The sequence below is a fragment of the Pteropus alecto genome, unplaced genomic scaffold (assembly GCF_000325575.1).
Source record: "Pteropus alecto unplaced genomic scaffold, ASM32557v1 scaffold123, whole genome shotgun sequence".
Taxonomy (NCBI): Eukaryota; Metazoa; Chordata; class Mammalia; order Chiroptera; family Pteropodidae; genus Pteropus; species Pteropus alecto.
Window position 1 is genome coordinate 8,265,743 of NW_006433950.1, and position 25,362 is coordinate 8,291,104.

Consider the following 25,362-nt stretch of genomic DNA (forward strand, 5'->3'; position numbering starts at 1 on the left):
GCAACCAGGAGAAGCCAAACTTGGTGGTCACTTCCTACTCGAGGGGAGGTCCGGAGCGCGCTGCCACACGCCACGCGCTCATGGCGCTCTACGAGCTCTTCTCTCACCCAGCCGAGCGCGGCTACCGCGCAGGGCTGTGCTCAAAGGCCGCACTGTTCCTGCTGCTGGCCACCGCGCTCACGTACATCCCGCCGCTGCTGGTGGCCTTCCGGAGCCACGGTGAGCCTCTCCCCGGCCGGTGCGCGACACAGTTCCCCGCAGCCCGCTGTGCCCGCGCGGGCCTTCCTGACCCCCACACCGCCCTCCCGCCCTCTTTACCTCAGGGTTTTGGCTGAAGCGGAGCAGCTACGAAGAGCAGCCGACTGTGGCCTTCCAGCACCAAGTGCTGCTCGTGGCCCTGCTGGAACCCGAGCGTGGCGAGTTCCTCGCCTGGAGCACGTTCCCCGCCTTCAACCGGCTGCAAGGGGATCACCTGCGTGTCCCGCTCGTTTCGGTGCGTGGTTCCTGCCCACCGGGACTGGGCGGAGGTGGGGCTGGAGGAAAGGGAGCGAGCGGCCGCGCCCCCGGGGAGCCCAGCTTGGGGCGCGAACCCATGGTCAGTTGTGTGTACACAGGCTCAGTGGCCTGAACATACGTTTAATTTTCTGGGGAGTAAATCTTGTTTCATTCGACTTCTCCAAGCTGTCCACAACCCCAAGAAAGTTAGCCACTGCTGTCAGCTTATGCTTCCTGACTCAGCCCAGAAGCTAGTGGCATTCTCTTTCTGGCTCCCGTCATTTCCGTTGGTCTGGGCTGATAGAAAGGTGGTTGAGAATGTGCCTTTATAAGTCAATGAAGGACGAGCGGTGTTCTTGTTACATACAATCCCTTCGTGTCTCTGCAATTGTTCATGGACATCGTTGGAACGGAAAAGGCAGGTATTTTTATGCAGACTTGACACCTGGAAGCCTAGGTGCTGATTGGTTAAGCAACCTCCCCAGAATGGTCCATTTCCGTCTCCCTGGGCTTGTTTCATTAGATGCTGCTCCATCCTGCAGCTGTCCAGAATGAAAATTAAGCATTTTACTGTCTGTGATTTAGTATTTGGCTCAGAATAAGTGAGAACTTCCTTTACACGCACTCCCTTTCTACTCATTTTTTAAAAAACTTTTTTCTTTAGAAGTATGAAAATTCTGGTTTTCTTCCAAAGTTGAATCTCTAGACAGCTCTGAGATGATTGGCCTACTTTTGGTCAAACTTTTGTAGCTGAAAAAATATATCAGATTTTTTTCCAGCATCCACATGAATAACTACAAACAAAATAGAATTCAGATTACTTTTTTCTGATTACTTTAAATTTTCTTATATTTTTTTCTGATTACAAAAATGCATGCTCATTGTAATATATTAGAGTTACAGGTAAAGGGCTCATTTTGGTACATGTATCAATGCTTTTTTTTTAATCAACGTTATTTTTAAGATCTGCAAGGTATTTCATGATATGGAAAACCTGTAATAGATTTAACCAGTTCCCGTTGGTGGATATTTGATTTTCTTTTGCTTTTTCACTATTAGAGAGAATATTGCAGTGAACAAGATTTTCAATAAATTTTGCTCCTTTAAACATCAAATTGTGAGGAACTGCAATAAAAGCTGTTTATTGAAATTGTATAGGTACATAGAAAATTAAGAAAGCAAATAAAATAATTATTAACCCTAGAGAAATATAAAGTAAGGAAAAAATGAGAAAGGAAAAGCAATCAGAATTGTGAATAGGATTTACATATTCAAATAAGAGTATAACTATTGGGGGGGGGGATGGAAAAACTATAGAGGGGATGGGACATGGTGGAAGGTGGAGGGAAGAAAACTAAATCTCCATCTCTGTTGGGAAGTCAACAGAGAATGCCTGAAATGAGATGAAAATATTTGCCAAAGAGTTGACGTCTGCTGGATTTTGTAACAAACATTGTTGAACTCTTTGATTCTTTCAATGATCAGGACTTTTAAATTGATTTTTAAAGTATAATTGGAATAGGAGACAAATTTATTTCAATAGCTCCTCACTAATCATGACATATTACCCATTTTTATTCTTATTTGAGATTATAATGTCACAGAGTGACTGTGGATAAGAGGCCAGTGTCCAGGTATGCTTGTGTTCCAAGTGCATGTTTCCAAAAGTGGAAACAAAAAATTTTTTATTCCTAACAAGCAAAAACTTAACTTGTTAGTTTTACTTTAGGTTAGCATTCCTTGTCTTCAATTTTGAATAGCAATTTTTTTTCTTTACATTTGTATATTCTTCTCTATCATACTCTTATGGCTATTTGAGACTAAGAAATAATCATGAAAACTTAAAGAAATCATGAAAACGAGGATATAACATTAGGTTTCATTCATTTATTCTTTTCACTTGTTCATTCACACAACTTGTTGACTCCCAGTTGGACTGCTAGTGAACCTCTTATCTCTGTAATCAGAAACTACTCCCTTGAGAGCACTGCCCTTGTTCCCCCTGCTTCTTGTATGTGTTCCAATTTTAAATCTGCAAAGCCAAGACTATCGGGTGTTTTTATGGTGCCTAGAGCTATTAATCCTCTTTAATACTGGGCAATTTTACATTGTAAACTATAAGACCAAAGCTCCTTTTTCTTAGTCTTTTTTTCCTTTCCCTCCATTCTAGGCCAGAGTCTATAAGTAATTTATGACCTTGTCATTTAGTCTTTCTTAGTAAGTTGCTTCCTTCCTGGCTGAGTTCAAGGTTTTCTTATTCTATATGTTATATCTTAACCCTATTGCAACAAAATACTTTTCAAACTCTGAATATAAAGGTAGACTGACTATAGCCCATCCAAGAAACCATCCAAGAAGCCAAGGAAACAGTGGTTTTAGATCAATGTTCAAGCAAATGCTGGAGGTTGCTAATTTGGGAACATGTCTCAGAAGTCAGAAATGGCCTTGCTTCTGCTTTGGTCAGCTCACCTGTGCATCTCTAAAGTCTTCATGTTTTTGATGCTTTAAAAGTCAAGTTTGTTGTTCCTTGTTTCTGAGAAGAAAAAAAACACAGATAGTCCTTTTCCCTCGATGAGCCTGACTTTGCTCTTTAGGGCATCTGTGAACCCAGAGAGTGTCGGGGCTGAAGGCTATAGGAGGATATAGGAAGATGAATGGAAAGTGTATGTGTCTGAGACACCTTTTTTTCACATCTCCAAAATCAGCGTGTCTTCCTATCCATGGTATCTTACAGTGGCTGTTGGCCAGGAGACAGGCTTGACATAGTCCTCATTACCTTACACATGCATAAACATCAAAAGCGCCTGCACTAAAAGTCGCAGAAGGGACATCAGCAACTTGAAAGAAAATCCAGAGATAGTGAAACATTGTTGTTGCTACTGCTGTTTTGTTTTCAGCTTTATTGATGTAAACTTGACAAATAAAATAAGATAGTAAAATATTATTCTAACCCCTAAAGAGCTAAATGCAGAGCGGATAAGGGTAGGTTCAAGAGACATTAAAAAATAGGCTAACTCCACATAATTTTAAAGCATGTTCAAGAGTCCAGACCAATGGATTCTTGTTCCCTTTGTGAATTTAAAAAAAAAAAAAAAAAAAATGCTTTATCATCAATGTGCTTAGTGACACAAAGGACAAAATTGCATAGAAAGGTATGTATATCATTGAGTCAAAAAGCGATTCAAAAGAATCATGATCTAAAGAAGTTTTAGGAATCCCTGGGTCAATCAATTTCACATATATTTTTCTATGTGCATAAGTATGATATCTGATGTAAATAATAAGTCTAAAAACTCATTAAGTATAAAATAAATACTCTAGTGTTTAGAAACATTGTGTCATAGTATAATTGGAAACTTCTCCTTTCTTGTACATAAAATAATGGTGCATTTTATAATTGATGGTATCTTAGATTCCTTGAAATACAGGGAACAAGGATTTGATGAGTCTAGGAGCCATGCAGTAGTGGTCCCTATTTTGCAGGAGACCCAAAGACTGATGCCAAAGATATTTTCAGCATAAAAAGAAAAAAATGGAACACTCGATGACAAATGTGTGGTAAAATGAACACTGATCTAAATTAGGAAAATTATCTTTTAATAAAAGAATATGACTCATCTATGAGCGTGCCACCCTGAACACGCCCAATCTTGTCTGATCTCGGAACTAAGCACGGTCGGGCCTGGTTAGTACTTGGATGGGAGACCACCTAGGAAGATCAAGTGCTGTAGGCATAAAAAAGTATATATATACGACTCAAAAGAATGAAAGGTATATGAAAACAAACCATGAGAAACTGTAGAATCCTTGACGGGGAAAATCTTGCAAGTCAGGGCATTTAGAAAAAAATGGCATTCCTTTAATTTATAGCAACTCTTACTATCAGATTGTGTAGTTTTCAGGTCTCATTGCAGTTCCAAACCCACCCTCCTATCCTTTGCTTTATGATGCTCATGCAGAGATGCTGAAAACCACATTCTCCTTTGCCCACTGGCTTCCTGGTACGTTCTGCCAATAGGAGGCATGATGAGCCTTGTTCTGGGAGTAGGAAAAAACCGGAAACTGCCACCAGTTGCTGCTGCCAGGGTGAAGAACCATTGCTGGGGTGATGCAAACAGGAAGGAGTAAGTTTCCTCCAGGTTACTGATTTCCTCTAGTGGGTTCCTTCTCCGAGCTCTGGAGGTATCAGCGCTAGCTGGGCAGCACTCTCTTCTTAAGGTCTGAATCCCAGTTCCTTGAGGTAGTGCCAGCCTCTTCCCTTCTCCAGTCTTTAGAATGGGAGCTGCTTCCTGCAGTTACCCTCTCTGTCTTATCACGGCATTCCCTTTTAGCCTTGTTAGCCCTCTAATACCTATGTTACTAACTATCCCCTATACTAAATTCCCTCTGTTAAATTATTGTTTCGGTTCTGTTTTCCTTATTGGACCCTGATTGATATAGGTTGATTAAATCCAATAATGCCTGTATTTATCCTATCTAGTAAATTAGTATTGATTTCACATATATCTGTAAAGGATGATCCTCTTTTAACCACCAGGAATTTTTGAGATTAGGGTTCTTGTGGCCTGTTATAGAAAGAACACTGAACCAGGAGTCAGCAAACCTAAGTCCTAGCCCCAATTCTGTCATCGGGTTCCACATCCTCTCTCAGCCTCAATGTAACTATCTATATAAAGAGCATGATAGTACCTACCTCTCTAATTATTATTATAACTACTAATAATATCTCTTTTCTGGGATATGCACGGGGATAAGATGGGACAATCAATGGATATAAAAGTTGGTCCAAATTACACATAAACCTTATAGAAACAAGGTGATAGTGTGATTTATGAATTACCTTAGCCAGACCAACTTGATTTTAGATACTCACCTTGAACTTGTATTAAAGAAGTATTAGCTCTTTTAATGCCTGCCTTTATAGCTGTTGCACATGTGTTAATCTTGAATTAAAAATTGACTTCATCAACAGTCCAAGTGATAGCATAGAAATGTAGCCCACCTTGCCAGCCTTATGGGACTGAGAGTTTAACGCGGAGAGAGGTCATTGTGGGAGATACATCATTTGCATCATCACTTATCCCCAGGGCTCTCTTCATTCACTACCCTCCGTCTCATTCGTCTGCTCAGCTGCACTGGCCTCACTACACTCTCTTAAACACTAACCCACTTTTACTCTGTTAATGTTCACTTTGTTAGCCCGGATCACTCTTCCCTCGGATATTTCCATGCCTCTTCACCTCTTCATTCAGGTTTCCAACAGTCAGGTCTTCCTGAATATTTTCTGTAAAAAGAATTCTACCCTAGTCGTTCTGTAATTTCAGCCTGCTTCATTTTTCTTTGTGGCACTTATCATTACGTAATATTGGTATGTATGTATTTGTTTATTGGGAATGTAAGCTGGCTGGGAATGTAAGCTCCATTAAGGTGGGGACCTTGTCTATTTTGTTTGCCGTTATATTCCCAGCACCTGAAATAGTGCTTGACATATAGTAGGCCCTCAACAAATGCTTGACAGATTAATGAATGAATTTAACAAGTAGACACTAATTACGGTGCCAAATCTCTGTCCTCTGTGAACTTGGAGTAAAAGTGTGTGTACAACGAATATACAGACTTATAGTCATAATTCCGACACTGGCTTTTTGCAAAAAGATTTGTCCTACCTAACATCTTCTTGAGTTGTTTGTTGTTGTTTTGTTTTGTCTGAACATTTTAGCCCTGGAAAGAGAACCAGATTTGAAGTCAAAGATACAGTTTCAAATCCTGTCTTTTTCATTACTAGCTATTCTCAATAAGTCCCATCACTTCCCTGAGCCTTGATTTTCTCATCCATACAATGGGGATAATACTTGTTCTGCCTACCTTAGACTTATTTTAAAGACCAAATGAATTGCATTTCTCTCCCTCCCGCACTGTGTTGGAGTCCGGATTCTTCTGGCAAGTCCCTCCTGACCACTATCCTCTCTTGCAAGTTGAGAACTTTGATCTTTGTCGTCTTGTTCAACCTGAAAGATCCAGAAGGCATGGATCCACTCCAGAGAGTTAACCTGACTTTGTCTTCCAAGTCTTCCCAGATATCAACTGAAGAAAATTCATGGGAAGACAAGGCAGCCTCTTTTCTGTCCTAATCATAATTGCTAATACATAATTGCTTCAGTAACTTGATCATCAAGCCCTGGTAACAGATATGCCTCCCCTGCACCTGCAAAGCTGATGAAACAGGACAGAGAAAATAGTCTTCAACAGAAGAGAGAGGATAGGTTTCTCTATAACAAGGCCTAGGATAAGGACATTATTGTCTAGAAGGAAAGAAACGATTGAAAGTTTCTGAAAACTTAGGTATCTCCATCTCAAACAATCTTATGAGCCTGAAAAAGAACAAAGAATCTTTTCCTCACATAATGGTATCGGTGGAAAGAGAAATGAATCAGTAGATGGAGAATTCAGATAGGAATGTTGATACACCATAGTGCAATCCTTCTGGGAACCTACACTGGGAAAAGATCAGTTGTAGCAAGAAGATCCAGACTCATGCCAGGAATCACATCAGCAGTGATCACGTTTCAGTAACCATCCTTCCTGCTAAACATTTTAGGGATCGCTGCGAGACAAGACTATGCATAGTTAAGACTGGATACCAGGGTTTTGTTCTGTTTTTTTATGAGTTGTAATTTGTCTGTTTCCCTCCTCTGTTTTGCTCTACTTTCATGTCCTAATTTATAACTCTATGTTATAACTCTATCTGTGTATTTTTAATGGCTTACTGATTTTATCTCTTTTTATCATTTTATTGATTGGTACTAAAGGATGCAATAGGCTTTAAAATCCTGACAATGGTAAGATGAAGTCCAACGTTGAGACTCTGAAGCAAAGACATTTGTGGTTAAAGGGTATATAAATAGAGCTTGGTGTTTTTCTGCTGAGTCTGGGGAATGCAGAGATTAGTACTAGTTTCTTTTCTATTTAAAAATGTTGACTCCAGACAAGCGGAAGACAATTCCGATGTGCAAGTTAAATTTTCCATGCAAACACAGGCATGTTTATAAAAATGAAAAAAGAAAGAAAATACCAACAACAAAAACAAAAAAGATCAAATGAGACAACTAAAAAGAAAAATACCATCCAGATGTTTATTGTCGTTATTGCCACTTCAAGTTCCCATTCATTTGGTTCCTGAATATTTGAAAGCGTTAAGTACAAAGTTCAGGGGCCTAGTACATTGTGTCTCTTTTCTCAATATCGATTCACTTATACCTATTTATTTTTCTTTTCCTTTTGATAAGGGAGATAATACCTGTGTGTGGCAGAACAGCGGGTCATTGTGTATGTAAAACAGTGATATGGATTTTTCCTGACTTATTAAGGACCAAGGTCACTGGCCTTCTTTGGGTTTCCTAGACTAGAGAAGAAGACAGGAACCAGGATGGGAAAATGGACATGCTTCATTTTAAACTGGAGCTTCCCCTGCAGTCCACGGAGCATGTTCTTGGCGTGCAGCTCATCTTGACTTTCTCCTACCAATTGCACGTGAGTCAATTCCCGAGGGAAGCCTGTCCTCTCCCTTTTGTCTTTTAATAGAACAGAGCCCTCTCTCTGATTTCTGGGAAAACCCACATTGTAGAAAAAGGCTCTTTTCTAAGATGTAGTTTGGGATTTAACTCTGGCAAATCGAATGTTTTGGGAGCTATGTTAATTCGTATGAGCTATTAACAGCTCAGAGGGTTCTGGACAGAGTGCATCCTGCACAGAGAAGCCAAGTATGTGAAGGACCATTAGGCTTTCACCACATACAGGTGACCCTTAGAACCCAGAGCCCTTCAGGCCTGACCGAAATTGTCATTACCTCTCCCTCTAATGATTTCAGAGGATGTCGACATTCGTGATGCAGAGCATGGCGTTTCTCCAATCCTCCTTCGCTGTTCCAGGGTCCCAGTTATATGTGAATGGAGACCTGAGGCTGCAGCAGAAGCAGCCCCTAAGCTACAGTGGCCTAGACGTTCGATACAACGTAAGGATGCTTCTCCTTGTCCATCTCCTTTGTTTCGTTATGTTACTGTTTATCAGGTCTTTGAAGAGGGAGAAATGGAAGTTGGAACTCCAGTGGGTGGCACAGAAGAGGATTTCCGAGGAATTCGTGCCATAAATTCTTTCAAAAAATGGAGACACATACACCTGTATTTAGACCTAGAAAGAGGGAAAAAATCTTTGTCTTCATCTAATTGTTGATTGCTTTCAAATGCATACACACAACACATGTACATACCACAGTCCAAGAGATTTTTTTCAGTTTGTGTAAAACATTTAAAAAATAAATTAACGACTGATGATTGAACACATAACATCTGCCAGTCCTGAGTCAAGAAGTTTGAATATATCATCTCATGCAATCATCACAGCAAGCTCTGGAGATGCCTACTCTGTCATTTGCCAGCTCTCTAGGTGCTCGTCCTACCATTGTCCCCCTTTCTCTTTCTAGCTACACCGGCCTTGTGCTGTTCTTCAAACCCGAGAAGCAGCTCCTGCCTAGGACTTTGCCCTTGCCTTTCCCTCTGCCAACTGTCCACATGGCTTATTCTGCCTCTCCATTAAGGTCCCTGTTCAAATGTCCTTGAGCCCAGTCCTTCCCTGACACTTGTTTCTAAAACAGAATTCCCCTCTCTCTCTGCCTGTCACCCCTTACCTTTTCTTATTTCACCTGATATATAAAGGTATGTTTTCAGTTTGTTTACTTGCTTTCTCTCTCAGCGGTAAAAGCGCTGACATCTTTATACTTGCACCCCAGTGCCTAAAACAGTGCTTGGCACGTTGTAAGCGCTCAGATTTATACTGAAAGCATAACTCTAGTTTTACACGTGAGGAAACAGACTTACAGGGGTTAATTAATTTTTCCAAAGTCCCACAGCTTGAAAGCAACAGAGCCATGAATTGTCTGTCTTAGGCCAGAACTTATGCATCTGAACTTTGATTACTAAGCTTTATTTTATCACAAGGGAGCCCATGCAAGTCAGGACGAGGGAAAAGGAAAAGGAAAGAGGGATATTACAGACATAAACCAAGACTGTTCCAGACAAACTAGGATTCATGGTCACCCTAGCTATAATCTATATAAGTTGAAAAAAAAGGAGGAAGACTGTAAGATATAAACTTAACATAGCACTTTTTTTTGTGGGGGGGTGGCTTGAAAAAGGTCTTTGCTTGGTTTTTTCTTTAGCTTTATTGAAGTATAATTGATAAATAAAATTGTAAGCTATTTAAAGTATACAACTACTTTTGTACTCTTTTTCTTTTTCTTTTCCTTTCTTTTTTTTTTTTTCTTTTTTTCTTTTTTTGGTGAAGCAACCCTTGGTTGACCTCACGGATTGCAAGGACCTTGTCAATTTACAATCTCTTATTTTTCTTTTTTTATTTTTTATGCCTACGGCACATGGTCTTCCTAGGTGGTCTCCTATCCAAGTACTAACCAGGCCTGACCCTGCTTAGCTTCCAAGGTCAGACCAGATCGGTCTTGTTCAGGGTAGCATGGCCATAGACTTGTACTCTGTTTCTATGAATTTGACTTTGTATTTAGATTCTGCATAGATACCAGGTAGCATTAATCTTTGTCTGATTTATTTCACTTAGCATAATCTCCTCAAGGTTCATCCATGTCGTTGCAAATGGCAGGATTTCCTTCTTGTTTCATGTCTGAATAATAATAATAATTGTGTATATGTGTATATACACACACACAATACATCATCTTTATTCATTCATCCATTGACAGACACTTAGGTGTTTCCATGTCTTGGCTATTGCAAATAATGCTGCAGTGACATGGGAATGCAGATAGCTCTCCAATATCCTATTTTAATTTCCTTTGGATATACACCCAGAAGTGGGATTGCTGGGTCATATGGTCATTCTATTTTTAATTTTATGAGGAACCTCCATACTGTTTTCTGTAGCAGCTTCACTTTAGTGAGCAAGGGTTCTTCTCTTCATATCCTTGCCAGTACTTGTTATCTCTTCTTTTTGGTAATTGCTGCTACATGATATCTCATTGTGGTTTCGACTTGCTTTTCCCTGATGATTAGTGATGTTGAGCACTTTCTCATGAACCTGTTGGCCACCTGTATGTCTTCTTTGGGAAAATGTCTATTCAGTCCCTCTTCCTTTTTTTTTTTTTTTTTTTTACTTTTATTAGCATTTATTTGATGCTAAATCTGCTCCTGGACCATAAGTTTTTGTTTCTCCAGTTTCTTCTGGGGTATCTTTTTCTTCTGTGCAAACTCCTGTTCGGGTTTAGGAACACCTGCTCTTTTTCAGTGAGGATCATCTCAGTGGGGCGGGGAGAGCGCATTTAGGGGCTAACTCGCCATGAGCTCTGTACGTTCTGTGCCGCTTCTTGGGAGCTTTGTTCACCTGGATGTGCTCAATGACCAGAGAGTCTACATCTAAACCCTTAAGTTCAGGATTCCTCTCTGCATTTTTAAGCACATGCAGCAAAAATTCAGCACTCATTTTGCACCGTTGACCCTGTGTCCAGCCCCATTGTTTGACCTGGGCACAGCTACCAACTCCACCATTGTAACGACGGAATGGCACACATTGCCTCTGAAAAGTGACATCCTTCAGATACTTGGTGGCTTTTCAGATATGCATACCCTTGATGGCCAGGGCAGTTTCACAAGTGTTCTTAAAGTGAACATGAAGATCTGAACTTCTTAATTTGCATGATTTTGTGAGGTTTTCTGGGTCAAATGAATAGCGAACCATTTTCGGAGGTTACCTCAGGCCACTAACGCGAAGAGCTCCTCTGCCCATTTTTAATCAGATTTTTTTTTTTTTTGCTATTGAGTTGTGTGAGTTCTTTATGCATTTTGAGTATTAACCTCTTATCAGATATACTATTTGCTAATATTTTCTCCCATTCTGTAGATTGTCTTTTTATTTTGTTAATGGTTTCCTTTGCTGTCCAAAAGCTTTTTAATTTGACAGTCTTATTTATTTTTGCTTTCATTGCTTGTACTTTTGGTGTCAAATCCAAAAAAATTATTGCAAGACTGATGTCAAGAAGCATACTCCTATATTTTCTTCTAGGAGTTTTATAATTTCAGGTCTTAAGTTTAGGTTTTAATCCATTTTGATTTGATTTGTGTATATGGTGTAAGATAGGAGTCCAGTTTCATGCTTTTGTATGTGACTGTCTAGTTTTCCCAGTACCATTTATTGAAGAGACTATCCCTTTCCCATTGTTTTCTTCCCCTTTGTCATAAATTAACTGACTGTATGTTTGTGGGTTTATTTCTAAGCCTTCTGTTCTATTCCATCGATATGTCTGTTTTTATGCCAGTACCACACTGTTTTGATTACTATAGCTTTGTAAATATAGTTTGAAAACAAGAAGTTTGATGTCTTCAGTTTTGTTCTTTCTCAAGACTGCTTTGGGTCTTTGGGGTCTTTTGTGGTTCCATACAAGTTTTAGGATTTTTTTTTTTTATATCTTTGAAAAATGCCATTGAAATTTTGATAAGGATTACACTGAATCTATAGATTTCTTTGGATAGTATGGACATTCTATTTATTTATTTATCTATCTATCTATCTATCTATCTATCTATTTATTTACTTACTTACTTACTTACTTGTCTACCTATTTATTAGTATGGACATTTTAACAACATTAATTCTTTCAACCCATGAGTACAGAATATCTTTCCATTTTCTGTCTTCAATTTCTTTTACCAATGTCGTATAGTTTCCAATATACAAATCTTTCACCTTGTTGACTAAATTTATTCCTAAGTATTTTATATTCTTTTTTTGATTCATTGTAATGGGACTGTTTTCTTAATTTCCTTTTCTGATAATTCATTGTTAGTGTATAGAAATGAAAGTGATTTTTGTATATTGATTTTTTGTCTTGAAACTTTACTGATTCATTTATTAGTTCTAACAGTTTTTTGGTGGACTCTTTAGGATTTTCTTTATATAATATTGTGTCATCTGCTCATAGAGACAATTTTACTTCTTCCTTTCCGGTTCGGATTACTTTTGTTTCTTTTTCTTGCCTGATTTCTCTGGCTAGGACTTCCTGTACTATGTGGAATAAAAGTGGCAAGATGGGCATTCTTGTCTTGTTCCTGATCTTAAAGGAAAAACTTTCAGCTTTTCACCTTTGAGTATGATATTAGCTGTGGGCTTGTCATATATGTCCTTTATTATCTTGAGGTACATTCCCTCTATACCTACCCTGTTGAGAGTTTTTATTATGATTGGATGTCGAATTTTGTCAATGCTTTTTCTGCATCTACTGAGGTGATTTTTATCCTTCATTTTGTTAATGTGGTGTATCATCAATTTGTGGATGTTGAACCATCCTTACATCCTTGGAATAAATCCCACCTGATCGTGGCGTCTGATCTTTTTAATGTACTGTTTAATTTGGTTTGCTAATATTTTGGTGAGGATTTTTACATCCATGTTCAATAGAGATATTGGCCTGTGCTTTTCTTGTAGTATCTTTTCTCACTTTGTTCATGCACTATTCTCCTGACCTCAGTGAGCATCTTTGTGACTGATATTTTGAACTCTCTGTCAGGTAAATCACTTATCTCCATTTTATTAAGGTCTGTTTCTTGAGTTTTTTCTTGTTCTTTTGTTTGGAACCTATTCCTCTATTTCTTCATTTTCCTTGATTCTGTTTTAGTTTCTGTGGATTAGATAAAACAGACCCATTTCCCAGGCTTGATGGAGTGGTCTCATGTAGAAGATGAATTTTATCAATCAGCCCAGCCTGATGAGCTAACCTTTGTCATTGTCCAAGCCACCTTTTTTGTTTGTAGTGGTTCCCAGTAGTTGTGTCTACCAAGATCCATTTCAATGTGGGACATGTGGATATTTTTTCATTTGCCCAATGTGTAGAAGTCACTCAACTAGTTTCTGGATTTCTTTCAGAGGGAATTGCTCCATGTGTAGCTGTAGATGCAGTGTGTCAGTGGGAGGAAGTGCATTTAGGAAGTTAATTTGTTGCCATCTTGGAGCAGAACCCTTTTTTTCCCCCCTTTTGTAATGCCTCCTCTATGCTCTCAGCTTCCTGAGTCCAGTCTTCACCTAGAACCCCATAGCACCTTTTATTTTAATATCAATGGGGATATTAGAGAGCAGGAAGTCATTTCCTTTAGAGGATTACATGCTTATTATTTGCACTTTATCCTATTTCCATCTCTACATTTAAAAGATAAATTAGAGATCATCCAGAGAAGAGCAAGGAAAAGACAGAGGAGTTGAAAATATGGTCTAATTTTTAGAAGTTAAAGAAATTATTTCTCTGATTAGAATAGAGAGAGAGGAATTTTATAAATAGCTTGAAAACCTGTAAAAGGTGGATATTAACCCCTTCTTTCCATTCCTGCAAGGAGAAAAACTGAGAGGAGATGACTTAAATTGTTGCCAGGAAGTTCGTTCATCCTTGAAGAAAAGATTATTGATACTGGAATAAGCCACCAAGAATGAGAGGGTGGTCTCTGAGATCAGCATGGGTGGGCAGGAAAGTAGAAAGACGGGAGAAGAAGCTACTCAGATGCTCACATCCCATCCTCTTGCTGTATCTCAGGTGTCTGTAATTAATGGGACCAGCCCTTTTGCCTGTGACTATGACCTCACCCGCATTGTTGCTGCCTATCAGGAAAGGAATGGTGAGTCGCCAGTAGATTTCATTCAGATGTCTCCTAAGGACTTTCCAGGTTAGTAGGGGCTTGGGAGAGAAACAGAACTGGACCCTTTATCATGGTGAAAATGTCAAAAACAGTGAATGCTCAGTGATGTAAGTCAAACAGGCTGCCCAGAATTTGTCCATTTTCTCCTGATCTAAAGACCCATACTCTACCCACCCCGCAACTCCTGTGGCCCAGCAGCTTCGTGCCAATTACTTGCCATATTTATCCCATCACTGGCTTGATCGTTTTCCTTTTTTTAAAATATAAACTTAATTGACTTGCTCCCTTTACCACACTTATAAAAGAAGCCAAAGACAAATTATTATTTGTGGTTTTCAGGTGGAAATAGGGAATGTGAGTGACTCACCCCTTATCAGCAATCTAATTAGGAGAATAGCAAGGTTCTGGCTGGAAGGCAGTGTGTCTTACAGAGGCAGGACTCTCAGGCCATCCATGTGCTTGAGTCACACATTTGGCTGGTAGGTGGTCTGAGGTTTTCTCTAAAGGCACCTAAAGTATTACTGGGCAACCAGACATGATGGATACGTACACAGACATTTAACAAGTAGGGGGGATTGCGATTCCAGTATTTCTTTCTAATTTTATGTAATACACTAATACACCAAAAATAACAGAATTTTAAAACTAAAAAACATTATAGCTAAACTAAAAAACTATAAATCAACTTTTCTTTATTCTTTCCAGTTTTTGTCTAGATGCGGGGGTTTTTTTGTTTTGTTTTGTTTTGTTTTTGTTTTTAAATACAGCTGCTATCATAGTTTAGAGACATTTTTGGATCTAATTTATTTTTTATTTACTTTGTAAGATAAATATTTTCCCATGCTGCTACCAAGTTTTAACTGTTATTATTTTTAGTGGTAGCATAGTATTCCTTTGCTTAGCCACTCAGCAGCTATAGAACATATAGACTGTTTCCATATCTTTTTTAACATAACAGCTTTGACAAGTATTTTAACAAATAATGTGTGAGCAACTTTGCACATTCAATTTCATTTTCCTTTTGAATCATTTGAGTTGAATTCTGAAGTGCAGAATTTGCCTGAGAGATCAAGATTATTTTCATAGCCTTCAATATTGTATTGCCAAAGAGAGCATTCATGGATTAACTACTGATTATATTGCAGTAACCACCATCCTGACTGACCCCCACCCCATCTGGCTGGTGGGAAGGGCTGCCGAAGCTCCATTTGTGATTAATGCTGTCATCCGATACCCCGTGGAAGTCATTTCATATCCTTTCTATTAAGGAGCCAAAAGTAGCTCAGTTTCGAAAAAGAAAAGGATTCCTCAGTTGTCCCAAGAAGGAACAGATGTGGGAAGCCGTAGACTGGAAATTGCTACAGCATTGTAGCCCCACACAAAGGACTCTTTCTGCTGTTCATACAGGGGAAAAAAATTATTCATTTCCTGCTCCTGTTTCTTTCTGAGCAATTCTTCTAGGTCAAAATCATCCATATTTATGTCTTAATAATCTTTTATTATCCATTTTAACTTAAGGGTATTTGAAACATTTTTGCCATATCCTGTCTAAACTTTGGTTTAACATTAACTTAGAAAATGTCATCTGAGACTCCTTAACTGTACGTACTTATCTACCAGGATTCTGGGAAATGATAAAGTTTGCCTGGATCCAGTATGTCAGTATCCTCCTTGTCTTCCTCTGGGTGTTTGAAAGAATCAAAAGATTTGTGTTTCAAAATCAGGTGGTCACCACAATCCCTGCAACAGCAATGCCCCAGGGAGAACTGTATAAGGAGCACATATCTTAAGAAGACCATTTCTGAAAACTCTAAGCAGGACTCTGGCTACCTCACTGTTGACTTCTGAGAACTGCCATCCACAACATTTCTGAAAAGAGCTCACGGACACGCGTCAGCAGCTTTGGTGCTCTTTCTATCACAGACAAAGAACAATTCTAATTTTTCTCCACACAAATTCCATATCTTCTAAGTGCCTTCCAGAATCATCAGAGACTCGTTTGTGGAAAGAGCTGAAGGTTCCTGAAGGCTATCATTTGCCCCACTCCATTTTTGTTTGTTTGTTTGTTTGTTTGCTTTTTCTTTGCCTCAGACTTGAATTTCAGGAGAAAACTACACAGTCAGTTTAGAAACGTTGGAAAGAGTCCCATCTCTGGTCAAGCAAAGACTTTTCCTCTCATGAACTGAGAAACATGCTCTGCATTTCTTCCTCGTATTGTAAACCACTTTTTACTCTTTTCAGGGCTCTCTTGTGACATATGCAAATCACTAGTACTTTCCACTCCTGGGCATCTAAATTTCCCATTCAGAACTCTGATTTCCAGAACTGAGAGGCCTTTTCCTGGAGAATTGGGGAGAGGGGGTAAGAGAGCACAAATGTTCAAGAACTGTGTGTGACACACATGAGTGTGAGCAACTTGAGGACACTAGGACCGTCCACCTGCTCTCTCAGTTTAACAGACATCGTCTGTCATCAGCTCAGCTGAACAGCCCTTTATCTCGCCCTGCTGTGGCTGGCTCTTTGCCCTGTCTTTTGCCCTCTGTCTTTGCCCCTGCAGTAGCAGACTGAAATCAGAAATGTTCATTCACAATCCCCTCAGCAGCCGAGGGGGAAGTAAGGATTGTAACAACAGGTTTTCTCTGGCCCTCGCCCAACAGCCTGGACACTTGCCACTCCTCCTTGACAACCCTCCCCCTTCCTGGAAAGGACGTGGGTGACAAGAGGACCTGTTCGTATTGGCCCCCACTGAAAACCACACAGTTTATTTGGAGGACTAGTGGAAAGCCCAGCTACTTGTATTTCTCTTGACTAAGGAACGGGGTGTGCATCAGAGCAGGCAGTTTTGGAAAGGACATACAAGGAGCAGTGAGGGGGGAGAAAGAGGATGCTAGCCTGGGCAGCCCAGTCCAGCCTGGCCATTAGCAGAATGACAAGCAGTCCAGCCAGATTACCCTCATGACTGAGTGTCTGCAGGAGAAGAGTACCGGAGCAGGTCTCTGATGCACACAGAAGACTGATTCTCCGTTCTCATCCTGAGGAAACATGCAGTTTCCTCAAAGGACAGATGGATCTGCTTTATGATCTGGCGATGCCATTGGCACTGGAAGGACATGTCCGCTGTGATCCCTGCTTCATGTCCATTCACAAACACACTCCTCAGGGTGTGTCTCAGTTTACCTTGGAGATTCGGTTCTTATTTCCAAAGTACCTTTTCATTCAGGCTGACCAAAATAAGAGTTTTGGAAACAAAGCTGTTTTTGAAGTATTCAATCACACAAATATCCTAACACTGACTCCTCTGATTTTTCTCTTAAAATTTAGGGCCGTTTGTACGCCTAAATTTTTTTTTGAGATTTATATGAAATATGGTTGCTGAATTTTCTGAATTACAAAAAAGTAATGAGATAGGCACAGACCACTAAAGGTGTGTATAAACATTGCACTTTATTAAATTATTTTAATGCAAAACTTATATAAAGAACCATGATGTTTTGTAACTTCTTAATTAAAATGTTCAAAATGGAGGCTGCATGTGGCTTTTTAGAGGAGGAGGATTTGGAAAGGCGAAGGATGGGGAGGGCAGAGGTGGCACACGCTCCTCTCAGTTACTCACCAGCAACCTTGCTTTGCCAGGACTCTGCCCAAAGACCTTGGAGCTTTTGTTAGCTCTTTGGCAAAAGTCCCCTGGGCCAGCCCCAGTAAATGTGAGTTTTTGGTGGAATCCACATGGCATGTGGAAACCACAGGCTGGAAAATTACAACTGTGTCTGGTGGATATCATATTATTTACAGATCAGATGTTGGTAGCTTCTGAACCTGAATCACACAGTATAGTTGCAAGGGGAAAAAAATGCAAGAAATATACAGGATTTTGTCAACTGAGCTATAACGAATGGCTAAGTCAGGATTTGAGACAATTGCTCAGTATTTGAGGGGTATCCCTAATTTTGCCAAATGATTATCCAGTTTTTGTTTGAATCGGGCAAGGCTCTTAAGCCCCACTTAGGTTCCATCGTCTAAGGTTAACAAAGCCATTCTCTCTCCTCCCCTTTCTTTCTCTTCATGTTCATGCTTTTTTAAAGAAATGTCTTTCCCACCAGAGAAAATGTATAATTACAGAAACCTAAGAAAATAAATGTCTGTAACTCCACTACCCAGAAGTTACCGCTGTTGGTCTTCTGGAACACATCTTTAATCTTTCGTATTGTTTCTTTCTATCTTTCTTTTTCCTTCTTTCTTCCTTTTCCTTTACCTTTTCCTTTCCTTTCCTTTTTCTTTCTTCCCTGTCATAAGCAACGCTTCTGTGAACCTTGTGCATAAATCTTTGTTGCTGGTTTACTGCCTTAAGATAGATCCTAGAAAGGAATTGCTAATTCAAAAAGCTTAAGACCTTTCTTAAAGATTTTAATTCATCTTGCCAAACCGCTTTCTGGAAAGAATGTACTAATCTATACTCCAGCAGCAGAGACTTATTTTAGATCCCACTACCACCCTGGATTACAAGAGGTCAGAATTCTCTGTTTTTCAGATGCCTGGACTCTGTTGTTATCTGCGGGGGAGGAAATCTGCTTTATTTGTTGAAACGTACCCTGTATTTATCCAGACCAGCTATGGAGCCTGCACCTCTGGGTTAAGATTAGATCAGGAAGGGGACTAGAGGAAGGGACAGACAGCCAGCTGTGTACCTAGCTCCTGAGGGCTGCTTTGTGTCTCGGCCCCTCGCATCTAGGCTACTGCACAGGAAGGCCGCGCAGGTCCGCCTGGCATCAAGGTGCCTTGAACTTGGCTTAGGGCTGAGGCTGGCGGCTTGGGGAGCTGGTTAGGATTCGCTGCGGGGTTGCCACCAAGAGTGAAGAGGGGCATGGTTAAGATTCGATTTTCTTCACAAGGGCCTTTTGTGCTCCCAGGAGCCTCCCTCCTCGGGATTGGAGGAGACACTGTTTTGGTCAATTAGTGAGATGAGAGGTGATTGTCAGCGCCCTTTGACCTCCGCGTCCAAACTGCGCCTCCTGCAGCCCCCAGATCCCACCTGTGCGCCCCTTATCCCGGGCCCTCTAGCTCCCGCCCCTGGGCAGCTGCCCCTCCCCCGAGGCGTGGCCCCTCGGTCCCTGGCCGGGGGGTGGTGGGTAGCGGGAGCCCGGGGCCAACCGGCTCCTTCCTTCCTTCCCTCCCTCCCTGGCTCCCGCCCGCCGGCTCCGGGACCGCAGCCACGTCTGAAAGCTCCTCATTGTGTGCGCTCCGCTCTAGGCGGGCAGCGCCAAGCAGCGCGCGGACAGCCGGCGGCCGCGCAGGTAGCGCAGCGCCACGGGGCTGGCCCGGGTGGGAGCCCCGGGTCAGGAGGAATCTGGTCTTTGTCCTAGTCCCAGGACTGCCGCCCCCGCCCACACACACACACACACACACTACCACCACCAACAGCAACATCCCATTCTTACGATGCCTCTCTTTTTCCCGAGGACTCCTGCCCTGTGTCCAGGTTCCCTCCGCCTTGGGTCCCCAGGTGCCTCCAATATCTTGGTATTTGTAGAGCCCCATCCCTGGTGTCGCCGGGTGCTCCTTAACAGCTGTGAGACTCTACGGAACAAATCCTCGCCTGCGGACTCCCAGGGAAGAGACAGCAGGCGGTGGAGTGGGCGTTGGAAGAGACGACGAGAAGAAGCCTTTGCGGAGCCTCAGGAGAGAGGCGCTGGCCACCTTGCGGCGCCAGTCTGCGGAGGACCGCAAGCCTCGGGGTATGTGGATTCGTCTCCTCTCTGCGCGGATGCCCCCACCCTGGGCTGGCTTGGAGCTGAGCTAGTGGCTCAGTTGCAGGGCGGGGGGCGGTGGCAATTCATCTTGCAGCCGAAGGGGTCGGGTTGGAGGGGAAGAGCTGAGGGCGGTGGTCCTATCAGAACTTGGAAACGGCTTGGCCTCCCCAGGCGCTGGTTTGAAAGTGTCTTCCTGGGGCTTCAGCTGCTTGCGAGGTCACTGCAGGGGATCCCTTATATCTTGAAACTTGAGTTTCAAAGATTATGAACTCTTGAGGAAAAGTAGCCCGATGAGTGAATTTGGAACCAGATTCAGCTGATTTGAGTCTGGCGGCCCCTGCTTCTAGCTGTTGGATCTTGAGCAACAATAGAGATCTCTCTTGGCCTCAGCCTAGGTGCCCCACAAATGTTAACTCTCTTTCTTCTTCCCCGTTGTACCGGAGGCATGAGGGTGGGAAAACAGGCCTAAAGAGCAGAAAGGACATGGCTGCGGGGAAACCATGTGAGTGAGCCAAGTGCCAGAGCTAATAAGAACAGTGGGCAGCGCAGTGAGCGCCGGCTGTGCTAAGGGTTAGGATGCTCCATTCACTCCTCTTCAACACTGTGTGTTGGGTGCTGTTATAACCTCTTTACAGAGGCGTCAACTGAAGCACAGAGAGGTCAGGAGTGACTTTCTCAAAGTCGCACACCTCCCTGGTCAGTATTTGAACCCAGTCTAGCTTCAGAAGCCATTGCTCAATGTCTTTTATTGTTCTGCCCCTACCTGGTGTGCCACATTCTGTTGCCAGGTTGCCAGGTTGTAAGAGTCACCTGAACCTGGTTAAGCTATTGCCCTTGAGTTTTCTTTATGAAATCCAAGGATTCCCTTGGATTCATAGAACATAGTTGTAATGCAAGATTTGAAACATTCCTGAACAAATACTTTAAAGTTGACTATGTGCCAGACATTGTTCTAAGTGCTTTATAAATATTTGCTCATTTAATCAACCTTGTATCCCCAGGTTCCTTTTTTATAAATATTTACTCATTTAATAATATAATACATTCCTTGGATGAGAGTATTTCCCTTATTTCATAGATTAAGGAAAAAAGGCACAGAGAGATTAAGTAACTTGCCCAAGATTACACAGTGAATGATCGAGAGGAGGTCACACTGTTAGCCACTGTGCTACCCCTGCTCCCTCTAATGAGACAGACAGGATCCCGCTTCTAGTCTAGTAAGGAGGCAGCTACAGAAATGCATGAACAATTCTGGGTAACAGTAATAGCATTAACAGTGATTTCTCAATATCACCTAATACTCAGTTCATATTAAAATTTCCCCAATTACGTCAAAGATATCTTCTTTCAGTTGGTTTGTTCAGATCAGAATCCAAACAAGGTCCACCAGCTGCACTTGATTTTATGTTATTGACGTGTAAACTTTTTATAAATTGATTGATTTTTGTAAACTTTTTATAAATTGATTGATTTTTAAAAATCAATCAATTTATAAAAAGTTTACAAAAATAAACATTCCAGATTATCTCTGTAATAAAAGGGCTCACTCAATACAGGGAGGAACACAGGAGAGCATGCTAGGTATGTAGTCCCTACCCCCATACTATGTGTATGTTACCACTACAGGGAAGTGGAGGGAGCCCCCAGACTTTAGGGCTCTCCGGCTGTCAAATTCTATGATTTAGACCAAATTAGGTGCTGGGCAAAGTGCACTTTGAGGATCCCCAAAGCTCAGAGCCAGGGAAAGGGGTTTATGTGAAATCTGCTCATCTGCTCTGAAGTGGCCCCAGGGTGGCTCTGAGCCAGAAAGACTTGAGGCTCTTTTCCTAGACTAATTCGATTTCATTTCCTGATAGATTCTTGCAGGCAAATTTGTTTCCTCCAGCAGCATCTGGGCTGTGTGACTCCAGCCTCCCTGCCTCTGGCTGATGCCACAAAGTTGCTCATAGGGCCGGCAGAGAGACAGCAGATGTGGCTAGGGCTTGTGGCGAGGTGCAAGTGCTGCCACAGCCCAGCCTAGCTCACAGGACTGAGGGTGGGCGTAGGGGTGTAGGTAATTCTCCATTCCATGCCCGTCTTTGGCCAACTGGCTACCCCGTCAGCTAGGAGATGGATTTGCAGTCACCTCTCTCTCTGCAGTGAAAGCTGGAGCAGGCAAACTCTACCCATGCCTCTTTTAACCAACTAAAGAGAACTCATTTTATGCTTACCAAAGTAATAAAAGACTATTGTAGGCTATCTGAAAAATGCAACAAAGCACTAACAAGAAAAATAAAACCTGTAATCTGACTATAGAAAATTAACCACTGATATTCAGCATGCATCCTTTTAGATTTCCGTCTCTACATATTTGTGTATTTTTTTTTGTCATAGCTTTATTGAGATATACTTCATTTGCCCAGATCACCATCTGGTCCCTAGACCAACCCATGGGTGTGTCTTTAACATTCCCAACTAGATTGCCAGCTCCACCTTTATAAGGACCCTGGACTTTATAAGGACATTGAAACTCCTGGACTGAGCTGCTGCTTTTTTATCATTTCTCTAGTTCCTGTCTTTTATCCGTCATTCGTCTTTTTGTTCTTTATTTCCTCAGTTTTATCTTTTGACCCTTCTATTAAATCAGTTTTAATCTCTAATATGATGTAACTCTGATGTAAACAAAAGCTTATGCAAGAAAGGAAATGTACTCCTATTTTGTACTTCATAAATTATGTGCTTCAGCTGTGAGCTGTTTTATAAAGTCATATAATATAAATTTTAAATATTGACTTAACCAAAACTTATCCTAGGAGGCTGGGGGGAGAATAAGAGTGTGTATGTATCTTTCTGGGTGTGTGAGTGTGTGTACATATGTAGAGAAGAGAAATCCTTATCTTTCATTACCAGTCATTATGAAATGCCACGAATTGTAACAGTTATAATTTATGCTTTTTTTAAAAAAAGAAGAAACAGCTGACAAAGTTGAAAGCCTCTTGTAAGTAGGATTCTGGAGCAAGAGAATGACATAACTATTTGACTTTTGAAATCATGTACATTTAAAAGTATTTTAATGTGGTTATTTAAAAATAGGTAGTATGTTCATATGGCTCAAGATTCAGAAGGGATATAAAAGGATTAATTGTGAAACCTCTTTCTCGGCTTCCATCCCCCTCTCAGGACCGGTATAGTCACCCTCTTGTATAAACTCCAGGGATACCTTATGCTTATTCAAGCTATGTGGATTATTTCGACAAAAATAAATTTTCAAAGGACTTTCTGACAGAACAGTTTCAGTGACTTGAGAAAGACTACTGTGGAAGGCGATCGTGGGTATCGGGGTAGAAGAGGGAACTTTCTATTCCTTCTATGGCTTCTTGTAGTTTACTCTCACCCCCTCCTCCCCTGAAATCTATGATTATTTTTATCATCATTATCTTCACCATCAAAGAAGGCAGAAGTTGGAGGCAAGGTTGCCTCTGGGGAGGGCTTGGGAGAGGCACAGAGGACAGAGAATGTCACTTCCTTTTGACAGAGTGGCCCTTGTACTCCCGATGTGGAGCTGTGTCTGCCAGAGGGTGGGACCCTTTTTCTAATTTTCACAAACAAAATATGAGCCCTCGATGCCCTCATCTGTATATTTGTTATTTTGTGCCACTTCTATGTGTTACTTTTTCCCGAAATTGAATATATAATAAATATATGCCCCCCCCCCCAAAATAAAAGACGTTAAAAAGGAAAGAATTCATAGGGGCGGGGGATAGGCCTTCCATGATGGGGAACTTAATGGGACCCACCCCAGAGCCCTGCACTGGGAGTCTGGAACTTGCATGTAAACCTCTGCCCTGTGCTTTACTAGCTGAGTATTCATGTGTCTGAGCCCCTTTGGCTCAATTAATTTCAGGGATAATTTCTACCTCCTAGGGACTTGAGGAGGATAAAGTACATATCACAGTGGTTGTCTGACATGTTCTTCCTAGCTTTGAACCCACAATTGGTAGGCGGCTGAACATAAGGCTCCTTATGGGGACCTGACTTCTCTGGACCCTCTGCATGGCATAGGATGTTCTGACTCCCCTCCTTAGTTCTTGAGTTCCAAAAACAGTGTCAGATAGCAGGTCCCGTATTGTGTGAATCACTTAAAAATACCTCTGGCTTCCCTGGAGTACAGGTAACAAATACCTTGGCCTATGGTAGAGATTCCCCCGCCCCCCACCCCCCACCCTGGGAGGGCTGGCCTAGCCAAAGCATCTGTGTTTAAGGCAAAGCATTAGGATCCTACACTCTGCAGGAATCTCCCAGGGATTGGAGAAGCCAGAAGCCTGCGATCAGAAAGTGCTAGGAACTTAGCAATGGAAATTTGATGGAGGTGGGAGGGGTGTCCCAGCTTCCTGCTGTCTCTCCAAGCCTTGGGTCCTTCACCTAAAAAACTGGGATCAGAATGCCCACCTCAGGGGACATTGAGTTAAATTGTAGAGCGGATATGGAGCATCTAGCCCTTGAGGTGATTTATGTCAGCCCGCAGGAGTTATGAGTTCCCTTCCTCCTGTCCCCTGTTCTCAGGGAGGAACACCTGGAGTAGAGAAAACAAGTGCAGAGCAGATGGGTGGCTACTCTCCTTATCTTCTAGGTTTTCCAGGAGTGAGAGAGGGAGCCAGGTTGCAGTGGGATTCAGGTGACAGCTGTTGGGTGCCCTCCACCTGTTCCTGCAGCCTCCTGATAAGGGGAAGGAGCAGAGATGGGATCGGCTCACAATCCACACCCTGGATTCTCAGAGATGACATGGACAAGGAGGAAGTTATTAGGGAGCAAATGCTGTGAAAGCAAGGAGGAACCTTCCAGTCCTCTTCCATCCAAAGCAGCTCATCTTTGAGATCCTTGTAGAAGCAACAGGTGCAAAAAGGAGAAAACTCAGGGACCTTGGGGTGTGGGAGGCTGTAGGGAGCTAAAGCTCCCAAAATTCAAAGGAGTGCATGGATTATCTCGGGAGGCCTGCTTGCATATAAAAGGGAAAAGGCTGGTTCTGAGGAATTCCAGGAGGAAGAAGAGATTAAGATTAGAAACAGGAGTTAGGAAGGGAGTGTCGAAGGGGGAGTGTCGATTGTACCATGATCTTCAAGATGTTACTTTAACTACGTTATCTTGGGATACACAGAGGAACAGATTATGAGCCTAAGAAATAAACAGGAAGAGACAGTTGTGAGATCTGTTCTCCCTCCTGCACCCTGTCTGTCTTCTCGTTTTTCTCAGTCCCCGCTCCCCCATTCAGGGACCTGGTTTGACTCGGTCGTCTGGTTTCCGACAAGTGGCACCCGAACAGGGACCTGAAAACGGGGGAAAATAGCAAGGACCCACCGCAAGACGAGTGCACTCGAGGTTGGCCAAAGAAGCCGTGGGCGGTGAAGGTGAGTACGCAGGAGTTTTTGTAAATATAGAAACTG

General features: G+C 41.8%; 2 protein-coding genes and 1 pseudogene across 13 annotated transcripts in view; 2 read left to right on the forward strand and 1 right to left on the reverse strand.

The window, feature by feature from the left end:
• On the forward strand, positions 1-17,667 carry TMEM231 (transmembrane protein 231). Of its 2 annotated transcripts, none has more exons than XM_025044582.1 (7): positions 1-219; positions 324-493; positions 7,897-8,025; positions 8,363-8,506; positions 14,093-14,222; positions 15,341-15,446; positions 15,805-17,667. In XM_025044582.1, exons 1-7 carry the CDS (start codon positions 81-83, stop codon positions 15,983-15,985), a joined length of 999 nt encoding a protein of 332 aa, XP_024900350.1. In that variant the 5' UTR covers positions 1-80; the 3' UTR covers positions 15,986-17,667. The 2 variants fall into 2 exon arrangements, with proteins under 2 accessions (XP_024900350.1, XP_006908872.1); XM_006908810.3 differs by having other exon boundaries at positions 81-219; positions 14,093-14,174.
• On the reverse strand, positions 9,911-10,029 carry LOC112477337 (annotated as a pseudogene).
• Positions 17,479-25,362, forward strand: part of CHST6 (carbohydrate sulfotransferase 6) — an 18,556-nt gene continuing 10,672 nt past the window's right edge. For 6 of the 11 annotated variants that reach the window (XM_025044575.1, XM_025044574.1, XM_006908811.3 and 3 more), the window contains exons 1-3: positions 17,836-19,486; positions 19,652-19,927; positions 25,172-25,326. The gene's annotated coding sequence lies outside the window, so the exon portion shown is untranslated. Of the gene's footprint in view, positions 17,620-17,835; positions 19,487-19,651; positions 19,928-24,551; positions 24,815-25,171; positions 25,327-25,362 lie in introns of those variants that run through there. The other 5 variants (XM_025044578.1, XM_025044579.1, XM_025044580.1 and 2 more) reach the window with 5 other exon arrangements.

What these genes read in the sequence shown, in the direction of transcription:
- TMEM231 (XM_025044582.1), top strand. Translation starts at nt 81, where the DNA reads ATGGCGCTCTACGAGCTCTTCTCTCACCCAGCCGAGCGCGGCTACCGC. An exon ending in TGCGTGTCCCGCTCGTTTCG is followed by an intron (nt 494 to 7,896) that starts GTGCGTGGTTCC and finishes TGGGTTTCCTAG; the next exon opens with ACTAGAGAAGAAGACAGGAA. An exon ending in GTCTCCTAAGGACTTTCCAG is followed by an intron (nt 14,223 to 15,340) that starts GTTAGTAGGGGC and finishes ATTATATTGCAG; the next exon opens with TAACCACCATCCTGACTGAC.